This window comes from Accipiter gentilis, chromosome 13, assembly GCF_929443795.1.
Source record: "Accipiter gentilis chromosome 13, bAccGen1.1, whole genome shotgun sequence".
Classification (NCBI taxonomy): domain Eukaryota; kingdom Metazoa; phylum Chordata; class Aves; order Accipitriformes; family Accipitridae; genus Astur; species Astur gentilis.
In genome coordinates, this window is record NC_064892.1 from 4,338,192 (window position 1) to 4,353,735 (window position 15,544).

At 38.0% G+C, this 15,544-nt stretch overlaps 1 protein-coding gene across 8 annotated transcripts in view; it reads right to left on the bottom strand.

Annotated features, from left to right (window-relative positions):
• Window positions 1-15,544, bottom strand: part of PCCA (propionyl-CoA carboxylase subunit alpha) — a 299,644-nt gene that overhangs the window by 153,933 nt on the left and 130,167 nt on the right. For all 8 annotated transcript variants that reach the window (XM_049816078.1, XM_049816076.1, XM_049816077.1 and 5 more), the window contains 4 exons: window positions 14,079-14,222; window positions 12,469-12,543; window positions 7,192-7,260; window positions 6,227-6,302 (listed from right to left, as the gene is read on the bottom strand). In XM_049816078.1, the coding sequence (XP_049672035.1) occupies window positions 6,227-6,302; window positions 7,192-7,260; window positions 12,469-12,543; window positions 14,079-14,222 (364 nt within the window). The remainder of the gene's footprint in view (window positions 1-6,226; window positions 6,303-7,191; window positions 7,261-12,468; window positions 12,544-14,078; window positions 14,223-15,544) is intronic.

Genomic DNA, 15,544 nt, shown 5'->3' on the forward strand with positions numbered 1-15,544 from the left:
AATAAAGGGGGAAAAGAATGGGGGGAAAAAAGTAGATAATATATGGTAATATCCTACTGTAAAAATCATTCGTTCAAACGGAAACTAAATTTTGTACTGCACGCACTTCTGAACCTCTTAATAAGATTAAGTAGTCCATTATTTATGGTGTTAGCAAACACATATGAATGCTTGAATCAGTACAATAATTGGAAGCAGGAGTTAAGCAGGCTTTGTCAAAAACAAGTGAAATAATATGGATGGCCATCCCACCATCACCCTCTCCTCAGCCGCCCCTCCGCGCTGAAGAAGGGGAACCGAACAGCAGGACAACGTTACGTCTAAGGGGCATAACTAGAGATAACAGCACTTGGCTTTCAATGCCTCCTCAGTCTGGCACACCGCATTTCTTGTAGTTTTTCACTGCCTCAAGTTTGGGGTTTGTTTTTTTTAATTAAAACACTCCTCTGACCAAAAAAAAAAAAAAAACCAAACACAAAAAAAGAACACCTTATTTCCTTTCTACAGCATCAATAACATTGCCTTCCTCCTTTACCTGACCAGCCTGTACTTCGACTGCCCTTCCCTCTTTCTCCCCCATAGTGCAGTGGTCTACGAGCCTTCCTAAACTACATGCCAACTTGGGAAAAAAAAGCAGAGGAGAAACAGGAGAATCTGCCCTCATGCCAGCATCTCTGCTCCAAGCTGATGTTAGCGAGCATCCTGCAATGGTGTCTTCTTGGGGTTTTGAACTGTGTTTGTTGCTTTTACTTCCCCAATTTTGGTTTCCACACTGACACACTTGGGAACCAGCTGGTCCCTGTTGCAAAGGGCCAGAGAACACAGAGACTCTTGCAGAACTCCCAGCCCCTCTTCCCCCTGCTACACAAAGGGGAGAATCCACAGTTCAGTTGTACAACCTGTTGCAGCGCTTTTTTTAAAGCATGATCAGGAAAACGAGGCCTGTTGCATTCTTTTTTAAGAACAAACTAACACTATATGCTGGTTTTCCAGGAAAACTGGTTTACACACAAAGATTGTTTTGTTTATAATACCCGTGAGTGTACTGGCATACCTGCACAGGATCAGAATACAAGAGAGTATAAAACTTACAAGCATCACTGCCGTGGAGAAGTATCTTCTAAGTTAATATATAAAAGACAAACTCATTCAGTAATGGATGGCATTTGGATTTAATTAAAGTTTATTACGAAAACCCTTGTACCTGAAAATTAATTTATTTGAAGTATAGGTATGATAAAATACTAACATTACAGTGAGGGCTTTTGTTGGGTGCTTTTTCTTGGAAAGCCAAGGCCTTCTCCACAACACTAAGCGCAGTACTTTTTCCTCCCAATTAGTGTGTTTACAGCTGCAAAAACTCAGACAACAGTTTCTGCTGCCACTGTTCTGGCAGGTCTCCATTCATATCAGAGAGTTCAATTCTATATTCCCATTGCCCCCAAACTTTCACCACAGTTATTTACCACTCTTCCATTTTCTTTTATTTGCTTGCTCTTTTATCCCATGCTGGAAGATTCCACCTCACCCCCAGTTGGTGGCTCCCTTATTTGCCCCTCGTTTCTACTCCTTCTTGCTCTATCTGCTGCTTACTCTTTCCTCAGACGCTCCTTTTTCCATTCTTCTTTCTCCCAAATGTGCTACTATATTCCTCTCTCCGCACAGCAAGCAGGATCTCAACAGAGACCAATGGACTTTACACAAAGACTGTTAATTTCATGTTACTGCTTTATGTTTGAATCGGCAAGGAAGATAAAAAGCAAACAGGTTGAAGGCAAGATTAAAGGAATCTCTGCCCTCAAGGATATAAGCAATCTGTCCAATCAGACCTCTGGTGAACTGATAATCAGTTCTACTTGCTGCATAAGTATGTCCATTTCTTTTATTTAAATAGATAAAAACAATTTTCACCCATAAACTTTCCAGAACTTCATACTGGGTTTTATATACGCCTTCAAAAAATGAACAGGTTATTCAGCATCATAAGTTATATGACAAACACATGCTAAAATCTTACAGAAACTGAGAAGAGGGAAAACACACATCATATTTACACATATAGCAGACACACTGAAAGGCATTCTTCCAATACCTTATTTCTGTTGTTCAAATTAAAAAGAAACAAAACCTTAAGTTTCTGAAGAAAAGTGGCATAAAACAAGAGAAAGATGAACTACTAACAGTGCAAGCTCACAGGAAACATCTCGTGCCTCATCCCGATAAGCAACAGTGCCTCTATACTTGACTGGTGTCTTGAACTTTGCAGTATTCACAAATTCTCCAGTAACCACGGGGCAAACCAAAAAGTGTATCTGCTTGAGACAAATCTGGGTTAGACCCTAAACATTAATCATCCCTGAACTATACTGGAAGACCCACAGATAAAAATGTTACCTAATTAGACTCTTCCTCATTCAGAAGTCTCAACTGAGATTTTGAGTTCAGATCAGTTCTCAATGGAGAAGTCGGTTCCTATCAGAATAATTTAGACCGTAAAGGACCTCAAGAGATCATTTAATCCAATCCACCACTCCAAGAAGTGCTATCCTAGACTTTCATCTGTTCCCATTAATAACAATGTAGATATTACACAGGAAATAAGATGCAGATTACATTCCCAGGACCACATTGAACATATCTTGAGTTAGTCACGCTGTTGGCATCTACCAATGAACAGACCCAGGATTTCTTATTTCAGTGTGTGCAACTTGTCACCAGCCCAAACTACAAGAAAATGTTAAGGCAATAGGCATTTTCAAAGCATAGCATTGTTACAAATATCACATTTTGATTTATTTAGCATTTATAATCAAGATAGTCCTATTACAGGCACTATATAATGCAGTCTTCGTTGCTTAAAATAATATTTACTCAAATTCTGCATAAGTCTGCTTTCTGTCAAAGTTTTTTTGAAAATTTAATTAATTTCATTTCTTTTGTGATGTTGTCAGGCAGATTTAACCGGGAGGGACAGCTGAACCATGGATTCAGTGCCAGGTACTATCTGGTCCTAGAAAACAAGTCAGTGAAGACTGTAGTCTGAGGACTTGCTCCCTGTAACTGGAATGGAGCTAAAAGGGAATGGGGTAACTCTTGGATATCCTTAAGCCACAGCAGAAGAAATTGAATGTCTGCTCATACAGCCAGTAGACAAGGAGCAGCAGAGTAAGTCTTTGCACTTCACACTGTCAGCATGCCTCAAGCCAGCCTGGAAGAGTGACCTCCTGGAGGGTCACTGTGCCGCTTCAGTCCCTGGATTCTCTGCCAGGATTGCCGTGAATGACATTATATGGTGGCATTTGTTCCGAGAGGACGTTTGTCTTCTAGGAACTGGATAAAGACTGCTGATTTCATGCAGGTCAGCAAGCAACCATCAAAATATTAGTGACTAAAAGTCCTTACCAACTTTTGCCTGCTTTGAACTGGTGACACAGAAGTGATGGGAAAGACTCCATCTTCCATTAGCGGTCCCTAAGCTACCCATTAGATGGTCCTTGACCTGTTACCCAGTCACCCCATCCCACTCCCACCCTACGTGAGTGAACAAGCATTTTTGTTTACAGAAATGTTGCAGTTCTTGGGAATTCAAATCTAAATTCTCACAGTGTGCATTATCAGCACAATTCACACTGACTTCAGCTGGTGTTGCTTAGCTAAAATGCTTTGTAACTCAGAAGAGACTTGTAACTTACAGGGAAAAAACACACTGTCTCTAAAACACAAAGCAAACATAGAAGCTGCTTCCAAGGAAATTGGGGAGCAGGGGTGCTGTGTTCAGAAATAAGAATATGGAGCACACTACTGAGGAAGACTATGGTAAATCTAAATAGTTATGTATGGGCTCACTATTCAAATATAAACCTATGTAACTTCAAAACTAGGTAAAAAACTCTTCTGTATCTTTTACAACTGAAAACTGATAACTCAGTTATGGAGAAGGCTTGATGTGAGGCACTTTCACGTAAGATCAAGGTGGTTTAATATTGCTTTATATGGCACCCAACATTTTAAAGCAAAAATATACACAATCGTTTTAGAACAAAAAAAATGCATGCAATTGCTTTTACTTTTTGGATGTTTTATTATTTTTGTCCATTTAAATACCAATATATTACTACTACTTCATCACCTCTTAAATTTACTTGAACTTTAAAGACAACTCCTCTGAACAAGGAGTAGTTCTGCACATGTCAATGCAGTTCAGAACATTACAGACAGGATAGTTTCTACAAACTGCCCTGTTAGGCACCATTCACACTAGGCAAGAGAAGAGACACTTTAATATCCATGAATGTTCCATTTTAAATAAACCCTGAGAAGAAACTACCAGCTGTGTAAAACTAAACAAAAATCCTGTTGGTTTTCAGATGGGAATCACTGGCCACTGCAACTAAAAATGTGTTCTGGAAATTCATCTACTTTTGAAACCTGTGGTAAATTAAAATTTGTCTTTTGTAATACTTTAAAAAAAAGCATTCCCCCCATAGTTCATTTATTACCTCTTTCAATGTTTTTAATAGATGAAGAGCTTTTTCACAGGTAGAAATACTACGGAGATAATCAGGTCTGAACACTTAAACGCATAGATGCATACTAATAAAAGTGTAAGAAAAAAATCAAGAATGCAAATTAGTGATTTTCAGGTGTAAGGTGTCATATCCTTTGTAGGTATTTGTAAATCTGGAACTGTTGTTAGGTACATACACATCTGTGCAAAACACCTAAGAACAAACAACCAGGTTCCACCCTATATTACAGCACACAATAAAAGATGATGCTTCGCACACAATTCCAATATTCTCATTAAATATAATCCTTCTAGCATCAGTTGCTATTATATAATCGAGTTTGAATCCAGAGCCTGTCTCCATTAAAAACAACAAAAAAACCCAAAAAACCCAACAAATCCCACCTCACATCAGTCTAGCTATAGCGGTATAAATTTCTCTCTCATATAAATTTACTCAGCTGTTATACAGCAGGGGTTTACAGCAGCACATTGTACTGCAATAGTCTAATGGCTCAAGTTGCACCAGTATAAATCCACATTAGAGTTAGCCATTCATTTACAACGGCTAATCCTACCACCTATGTAGCTACACTGTGGTAGAAGGATGCTCATTTTCCCCTAGATAGATAAAACTTTCTAGTCTGACGTGGCATCTGTAGTATTCAGCAGACAGCATTAAAGCCAAACCAAGTTTTACAAAAACTCTCCTACAATCGTCTACTGTATCAGGTCTCTCCTGGTCCTCCTCCCAGACTTTCAGAGGAGGAATTAAGTAAGTGTTCCGGGTCTTCCTCCCATCTGAAACCACTGAACAACCTGTCCAGCAACCAAAACAAGGATCAAAGACAGTAAATCCTCCAACAGTTGCCTCCTGACCTATCCTGGTTCTACAAGTATACTGACTAGTAATGAAAAAAATAACTCCCCCAAACACCCACACAGTTAAGGGGTAACATGAAGGTTTTTCCCACATTACAGTTCCCTTCTCTAATCGCCTCCATGAAAAAAAAAAGGATAAGAAACCCAATTTTTCCCTCCCCTATCCCGAGTTGTCCTTCCTATGCCCAATAAGACTCTAAGAGGAAGATCTAAAGATTTCTCCCACACAAACCATGACTTCCCTCTCTAAAACTTCTAAGGTGTTAAAGTGGTCATGGCTGATTCCCCCCTCCTGCTTGGAAAGGCTGGAAGAACGACTGCATCTCCCAGGCAGTCAGTCAGCAAGAGCTGAAACACGTTCTGATCATCAGCCTCCATCTGTATTTGCCCAAACCTAAACAATTGCCTTGAAAAGTAAGGAAAAAAATAAATATACAATCAAATACTGTATTGTGATATTATTTGACCACAATCAATGTATTAAACTGCTATAAAATGGCAACTATTTTACATTTCTTACACTGCAGTGGCCTTTTTTTCCACTCTATGACATAATAAATTAATTATATGCTAGCATTCTGTGAAGACTCTTTATGAGTTTAAGGAAATGATTTAAATATTTATCTCATAATATTCAAGCAAAAGCAATGGAGAAAAAAATGAAGTCACTTTAGATTTGATGTATCTTCTCAGCTTAATTAACACAAGCTTTTCCTGTTTCAATTTGCACTTAAGAAGCGGGAACTTTACTCAATTTGCTAATTACTACATTTTCAAGCTGTTTTCTTGAAATAGATGGCAGCCTATCACACTAGGAACCTAAATTTCTGTAGTTACCTCGAATGACGTAATTGTCCAGAGCCTCTTCCATTCTTTTCAGTGCTTCAGCTCTATTAGAGCCATAGGTAATCAGCTAAAAAAAAAAAAAAAAAAGGGGGGGTGGGGGGATGAAAGGTATTTAAGTTACCTAGAAATGAGATAACGTTTGTCTCTAGAATCTGAATAGCATTTAAAATGAAAATGGTTTGTAGAACTTCTGCAGTCACAAAAACATTTCCCGCACATTACTGTATCTGTTCTTCAGAGACTCTCTAAAACATCAAAAGAAAACTAAGATCTCTTAACCCATTCAATGAAAGAAGGCCAATCACTTTTCCTTTATAAAACTTAAAGCATCTAAACAAGCTCTCTCTTCTTCTTTAGGCACACAGAAAATTAGAGCAGAGGTTCAATATCTAGTTGACACTCCTGACTTCTAATGCCCAACCGACTTCTAAGATTTAAGTGTGGGGGGTTTTTTTGGTTGGTTGGTTGGGTTTTTTTTACAACTGAACTCTGACTATAATGTCATACTTTAATTTTACCAGTATGTTACTGATGAATAAGAACTAATACTAAGAGACACTATCAAGCACTTCTTTCACTGCTGCTTTTTGGAAGCCAGAGTTATCGACATTTTAGTTTTGGCTAGGTTATGTTAAGAAAGATGTACTGGTATCATCTAAAGCTGAAAGTAATGGCTTCTGTTTAAATCAGAATTCTTTTAATAATCAGAAACCACAAGACAAATAATTATGGTGTCAAAAGATAAAAAAAAAAAATTTTGTTTAGAAGTGACAGTAAATCTCCTCTACTCCACATCTTCCTTCACTTCTTTCATATTCCCTTGAGGCATGTTATGCCTAGCACCTTTAAAATAGTGATTTACCAATCCTTTAATATACTATCCCCCATTTAAAAGATCCATGTATAAAATTAGTGGTTCGTACCTTTAGAATATTGAAAAATAATCATCAACTCACTTTTGAGATCATAGGATCATAATAAATGCTGATATCACTTCCTTGTTGTATGCCACTGTCAACACGTACCTTCAAAAAATAAGAAGCAAAACCGATTATATATTGGGGAAAAAAAAATATTTCAACATGAGGATCAAATCTACCCAGCAGGCTTAAAACATAACACCCATGCAGCCTATCACGTACATTTTTTCCCCTTGAAGAACTAGAATTCTTTGTTTTCAGAGAAGATGGGAGGGGGGAAGGGGAGCATTTTCCTCCACCAGGAAAAATACTTGCAAGTTACTCTCTGCTTTGAAAGAAACACAACTGCAATCTTCAGTTGATAGTCAAAATTTTCTTTTGTTCTCCTAGAATGCACAGTAAATTTGATGTAACAATTTAGGTTGTGTTACACACTCTAAACTTCAACTCTGAACGTATCCAATTCCGACTTAATCCCTGTAATAAAACAGAGTTGTAATTATTTTTCTGACTGACACCTGGCATGAAGGATGCCCCTTACAATCACATCCTTTCTGTATCTATATGTAATCACATCCCCCATGTGCCGCTACAGCCCTTCCGAGGGCTCCAATAGGAACACAAGTAGGGAGCATTCAGCAGGAACTTTGGAGCTCTGCTTATCAGCTCCATAGGAATACTGATCCTGTGGTTTTCATGTCTGTAACACTTTCCTTCTCTGCCTCACCCTCTCAACTGTAAAACATTTTTTTTCTGTTGCTGCTGTTCCCCTGAGGCTTTAATGTTTACACAGCTTTTTCCATGGCTTTGCTTTGTAAGGACACAGCCCCAATTAAAGCTCTGATTCTGCAATATTCATGGAAAAAAAGAACACAAGTTCAAAAATTTCTTTTGAAGAGGCTGATTGCTGTTAACCAGCCAACAAGTTAGTTAGTATATTGCTGATTCTTGTTTTCATCTCTCAGTTTGATTTCATCACTGTAGCAATGAGGTTAGCCATATAAAACTTTTCAAATGAGCAATTTCTGGGGAATAAATATTTATTAAATTGCTGCTTTTGAGCACTGGAATCTGAAATATTTTTTTAAAACTAATCAAAATAACTCGAGAGTGACAATCACATTCTGGGGATCATAAGGATGGAGGGCTCTAATCAAAGCTGTTGAAGCAGCAGGGCTCCGATATACTGCATTGTAAAGGAGGTGGGAAAGAGGGTCCTGGAATCTCACTTAAATCTTCACCTGTGGGAAGGAACCTTTGTAATAAACAGCAGCTCATCTGTCTGCAGCAAGGCAGAAAAAGGTCAACGCAACGGCTGTTAGGCCTTTAATATTTTAATTTAGGCAATTATCAAGGGACCACATGTAGAACCTCTTGTCTACAGAATCCACATGAGGGCATGATGATGACTTTATTATCCAAATGACACAAAAAGATACCCTAGCAGGTGTACTCACTTTCTTCACTAAGAAACACTGACTAGTTTTTATGATGTTATATTCTTTTTATTTTTTAAAAAATGTACTAATTCATATATTCGTGTTGATATATTTATACTTACATAGTTATACGTTATTGCTTATATACTTATGTTTATTTGCATAGCATATTGATTCATAGGTAAAGGCAGTAGCACTTCTGTAGCATTTTTATCGCATCTTATCCAAATGTGCTCTACCTATGCTTAACTAGGCCCCCCACTACCCGTATCAGGTACATTTAACATTAGCTACTGATGAGAAGGTAGTTCAGACATGTCATGATTACAGAAAAAACATGCAGCGCATTTCCCAGCTCCCCTTCTTGTAACTGCTAAACCATCCTTCCTCCCAGCATGTCTGCCTATGTATAGTCAATGCATACGTTCTCACATTCAAATCAGAAAGAATTCATTTACCTACTCAGTCCCAGATAAATCCCTTGCCCATCATATTTTTTGTAATACTCAATAAATACGTGTATAAGACATGAAGGTATGACATACATACTTCACAGATACTTGAATTATATCATGACTTTTGTCTCCAAAGTAGCACCTACAAAGTGATTACATACAAGTGTTCAGGAGTGCTTTAAATACGCATACATGTGCATGTAAGTATTGATGTAAGTATATCATCTTTGGACAAAGAAAAAAACATACAAAAGGTGCATCATTCAGACCCACACTAAGCAGGTTAGTCAGACCTTAATGTAAGGATTCCGAGGCTACCGACTACATGCTCCACCTGCTCTGTTTCTGTTCGTATACAACACGTACCACTACATAATATACACTTTTTCCTAAGTACAAGGTCCTAAAAAATGAAAAAGTTACAGTAGGAATTTAAAACTGTTTTAAAACTAATAATAAACTGCATGATTTCCCTTTTTAAAAAAATCTGGAGTCCTCTGTAGAAGTTTAATTTTCATAAAATAAGATGACTAAAAAAATGACAGCAGAAAAGAGATACATTTACCATCTTCAATTCTCTCTGTGGTGCTTACATTTTCAGAGCCTGGTAACAGTAGGTGATTTTATAAACTATATGGTGTGACAGAACTTAATGAATATTGGATGAAAAAGAATCCCTAATTCAACAGATACTCACTGTAATGTGCACAACTTGATAAACAATAGCAATACTTATTAGACCTCCAGCATTTACTTCTGCTTAATATATTTCCTTTCTTTTACTCGGTATTTAAAATACCAACGAAAGATCCTATTGTACCCTACAGCTCATTGGTATTACAGGCCCAACACTTTTATTGCTGTTGTTCTACCATTACATGTTATTACACCAGGACAACAGTAGACTGAAAGATCTAGAAAAAGCTTAAAAGGAAACAAAAAAAAGCACAATCTACGTGCCAGTCCTGCAATGAACTATTAGTGCATCAAATTCCACCTACCAATACATCCAGGTTCTAGTCTTTTTTCAATTCTTTGACACATCAAAGTCTTAAAGAGTTTGCTCTTTCTGGTAAGAGTCACTGAAAGAACAGACTGCTGATCACACTGGTAAAGAACAATGCTGGAGCTCTTCAGATACGGCGGTACATTTGCCATGGTGTGTAAGAGCACTGAACGTGAATGCTCACTATCGTAACTAGTGGTTTTGTGGTTACCTACTTAAGCTTCGTTATCAAATACAGAAAAAAAAAATTGGTATTTACAAGTACCATGTTCTAAGGAAATTACAGACTACATGACACAAAAATGGCCAGTATATTCCTATCTGTAGCTAACAAAACAACCTCCCACACAGCCATGCACACCAGTTCCACCAGCTTGAGCAGCTGACACACAAGCACAGGTAGACGATGAGAGCTAACTTCAGACACAGAAGAAATGAATTCAAAAAGCATTTGGCAATACGCTACTCACAAGATGAACTCTGTGACACACCACAAGTCTCCGCTAATCTTTTTTTAAGCCAACTTGTTGACAATTCTAAAATCTAAAATGCAGAAAACACACACTGTGGCACAATGGGCCTGTAACGCTGAACTTTTTTACTCATATTAGTTTTGTTCTTAGCAGCATGACATTCTCAGGAGAGAAATTAGTTTCACAGTGGCAGAAAATATGTATGAAGACACCAAACCATGAACGTCTACATAAAAATAGCTGTTCTATTTTTAATACGACAATAGAAGTAAACAGAAAGAGAACAGCCTAGCCACTCCATACGAGTTCCTCAAGCCATTGCTCTGAAGCCTCCAGCGTAATTAAAATTTCTTTCTTCGGTACCACGATGGACCACGTGAAGCAATCAGGCATCTCCCACCCTTCATTTTCAATTCACCTCTCCCCCTAAGCACAACTCCCAGCCCACCCCATCTACCTGACAAGTGACAGCCCAATCTGATTAAATGCTTGCAAGGGAGGGGACTCATGGGCCTCCATGACAGGCCAAAAGTGATCACCATGGAGATACATAATTACAGCTGTCAACGCGTCTACTGTCCTGCTGGCATCAATTTGATTGCTCCCAGCAATAATGATAGACAAAGCTTAGTGTGCACTCTCCTGCACCCAATCACTTTATCTATTCCGTGGTCCATTTAGCTGACATGCAACATTCACACAAGCAAATAACAGCAGTAAGCAGAACATTTAAGGCATTTTAATTGTTTTTTCTTTGTATGGATGGCTCACAAGCGCAAATGTTATTACATAAAACTCCTGCTGCAGCATTAATTGAAGAAAGATTTGGTGGGACAAAGACTGTAGGGGGTATAGTTTGTCCATTATCACTTGTACTTTCAACAGGTCTCACGTTTGGAAAATTGCAAATTGCAAAAACTTGCAAGGGCAAAATGTTTGACATCCTGTTAGCTATTACAACGTGGTGAAAACTTCTAACAACCATCGGAGTATTCATTATAAATTCTTATTAAATACACTCTTTGTTTCATTACAAAAAAAAAAGTTTAGATACATCCAATGATACCTTTTTCCCTCATCTCCTCTTTAAGATCACATAATGCCTTTTAGATCTTCACAATTTTTTTCTGCTTTCAGGCTTTGAACACAGCATGAAGCCTTAAAGACCAGAAAGGGTCAGGTCCCTTCGGAAAGTACACGGGCAAAAACAATTTAAGAAGCGAAATAAATCATATATCCAATAACATCTCCACACTTAAGATTCCTCCTGTACTCTTTCACTGTTTTCCATGCAAGCAATCAGACTGAATAATCGTATTCACAGATGGTGCAGCCTCATCATTCCGCTAACTGACATAGTGTCATGTATATGTGCACTTACGACTTCAGACTACCTTGATTTTACAGGAAGGCTGTGTTCTCGTTCTTTACACGTAGCAGAAAACACTGTTTGTTAAACAGCCGTTCCATATAGTTAGACTGCATCCCGAAACATGTAATAATCACTGTAACAAATTTCCTCTTTAAAGTCTACAAAGCTAAACAGAAAGCACCAGCAGTTTCTCACTGGTGTCCCCAGTTCTCTGTGCTGAAAGAGCCAACTCAACATTTCACTGTCCTTTCTAATCACCACGGTATTTTTACTAAAGCTGTGTTGGAAAAACTTAAGCTGAAAGTTATAAAACGTAACAAAATATTTCAGCATATAATGGTTTCCTGTTATACCCAATCTGAACATTTTAAACCCAGTTTGGAACCGTACATTTTTAAGCAGTTTTTCAGGCTGCACAAATAAGTATTGCCGTGCCCTGTCCACCGCCCCCTCCCCCCCGGCAAAAAACTGGAAAACAGGCCTGATTTACAAAGCTGCTGAGCATATATAGTCTCTGTTTATAAAAGAGACACTCAGCACCTATGAAAACCAGAACCAAGTTACTTACACTTGGCACATGCAATGGTTCCTGATACTGAGACAGTTTACCAATGGATGGCAGGCCAAAAGATTTGTAGGGGTCCTGAAACAAAATTCAACATGAGAAAGCATTAAGCTTTTACAGATGCAGAGAAGATAATGTTAAAAAGCTTGAAGTCTAACAGAAACCTATGCTGGAATAACTTCATTTTCTTCCCCAGAATTATTTGTGTTGAAGTACAGTTCTTCATCCACCTGCCCCTGCGACTCCAAATAAAGAACTGGAAGCATATAAATTCTCTTGCATTGCAGTCAAAAAGCAGAAAAGAAGTGCTCTGCACACAGCTACAGTACACCACCAAAATATACAAAGATGACGTTTTCATTTGCTACGCTGTGCCTTGGAAGAAGGATGGGAAAGTCGGATGGGTAGAGTTGAAAAGAGACTATAAGGAAAAAAATTTCAGAGATAAAAAGGGCAGTTGGAAATTCAATTATCTTAAGAAATCAAACTGACCTTTATGCCTTTGGAAATCTGCTACATAATGCAATACCAATAATAATTTAATAGGACAGCAAATAAATATACGGCCTACAGAAAAACCAAATTCATGGCCAAGTAGTTGGATCCATTACTTACTTATAAATGTGAGGGAACCCAAGTTGAACAAAATAAAAAAAAAAAAAGCCCAAGCATCAGTTACTCCAGGGTAAAGCTTACTCATATTCAGAATAGCTTCCCTGCCAATCACAAGGCAAATATTTATTCTTTATCAAAATAGTTCATATAACTGGTAATCAGTAGAGCAAGTTGTAGATTCTGTACATGTCACAAAGAGAAAGAAAAAAGCAAAACAAAGATGCCCTGGGTCACAAAAGTCTCAATACTTAAGCAACAGAGAAAACACCTCAAGGTGCTGAATTATGTTTGAAAAGCACAGTTAGCTACAACACTCCTAAAACAAAATAAACAAAGCTAGGCATCATTTTTTTAATTAACAAATCTTGATTTTCATGTATCAAAAATGACAGCAAAAAGATGTTACCTTGAAAATGGGGTTTATATTTTAGTAAGCTTTTTTAAGGTGAGATAGAGAGTTGTACCATAATTATAAAGTTATTGTCTTGGAAGGCACTTTGAAAGTTTGTCCTATAAAATGTCATTTCAGAAGCCATGTAACTTGCTTTTTCAATGACCTATTAAAATTTTTTAGTACAACAACAAAAATTATGTAAGCCATTGAATTTCAACTGTCCTTTTTAAGTCAACAAGTTTCAAGCACACAAGTTAAACCTGGAAACACTAGTTAACTGCTAGCAAATAACTCCACCACTTCATCATTAAATGCGAACAGAACAAATAGCAAATGTCCTTAGAAATAAACCTTAGTTATCTCTTTTAACATTTTTCATTTTGATTTTTGGCAAAAAGTTATGTTGAAATACAAACTGTATTCTTATATGAAGAAATAAAAATTCTACAATTCTACAAAAAGCTCATTAATCATTTGTGTTACATACACTAAATCGTGACTTTCATATGATATTCCTTGACTTCACCTTGGCATCTATGCACACCTGGGTATTACTACTCCACAACTCAACCACCTACCCTCCTCCCCATTACCACTCATTTACCTCAGCATAAACTCGACATTCAACCGCCCAGCCGTTGATGGGAATATCAGCCTGTTTGTGCCTGAGAGGGTAACCCTTAGCAACACGGATCATTTCTTGGACTAAGTCCAGGCCCGTAATGCATTCTGTGACGGGATGTTCAACCTGCAAGGTCAAGAACTGTCAGTCAGTAGGTAACAAAAACAACAAAACAAAACAACAACAACAACCCTCCCTCTCCACAAACACACACAGATAAACAAGAAATTAGACCAGCCAAAGAAAAGACAAAGAATACATTTCCACCTTGGTCTTTCTCCCCAAAACATTTCTACTTGACAAACTCCAGCAACCACCTTCTTTGCAGGGAAGCCCCCCAAAATAAAATAATTAGCAGATCACAGTAACTCAGAGCAGCGTACAAAAGGAAGACTATAGAGAACACCTAGGAGAGTTTGGGGTTTTGCAGTGTTGGTTTGGGGCTTGGTCTTTTTTTTTTTTTTTTTTTTTTTTTTTACTTTCATTTATTTTACAAATTCAAATGCACCTAGAGACGAGTCAATTTTTCTTAATTCAGAAGCTCTTCCCATTTGATTTTGTTTTGAAAGGACTCGTGTTGTAGACGGAAATATATTTTAACTGAAAATCTCAAAGTAGCTGATAATCAACCCGTTCTGCTACACTTAACACGGCACGTACAGGAGCTGCTTACATTTTCCATGGAACTAGCCTACCCTGAATCTCACCCATTCGCCTGCTTTCACTAACCTGTCCTGACAAGCGACCAGATTAGCGTAATCTTGCATCAGCGCAGTGTAGCAGAAATGAGCAGATGGATCCTTCAATTTTTTTTTTCCCCCCCTCCAGACTTATCTGTTTAGTGCTTAGCATGCACAATAGCTGGGCTGGACCAGCAGAGTCACTCTGCGCTCTCAGCAAATTGCTGCTAACGGCTTTGGATGATGCTGCCATGGGAATACCCGTCGTTCACACTAACCCAGCATGTGCGTACGAGCATGCACACATGTGCGCGCATATGCACATACACACACGCGTTTTTCTTGGAAATGGGGATATAAACAGAGACCTTTACTAACTTTAAGAAAATCTTTAACTAGACATAGTACAATAAAAAAGCACCCAAAGATAGGAGGGCGCACCAGATAGACGAAGTAAAAAACAGGCATGTTAAAAGCACGTTCTACCACACCGAGACAGCTGTTAAGAATTTCCATGTAGAATATATGACAGGACTGCCATTTTTATTATAAAATGTTTGTGTTCCAAGGGCCAAAATACCTTAAGAAACTACACTTCACAATGGTTTCTCTATCACAAGATGTCATACCACATACATTTTGCGACACGGGAAAAGGTCAGCGACCAAACCACTTGTCTTTCTTCCTTCAAGTACACTAGTATTAAGGAAAACATTTAGTCATTATAATAATCTCGTGGCTTATCAGAACAAGAAGATGCTTTGGTCT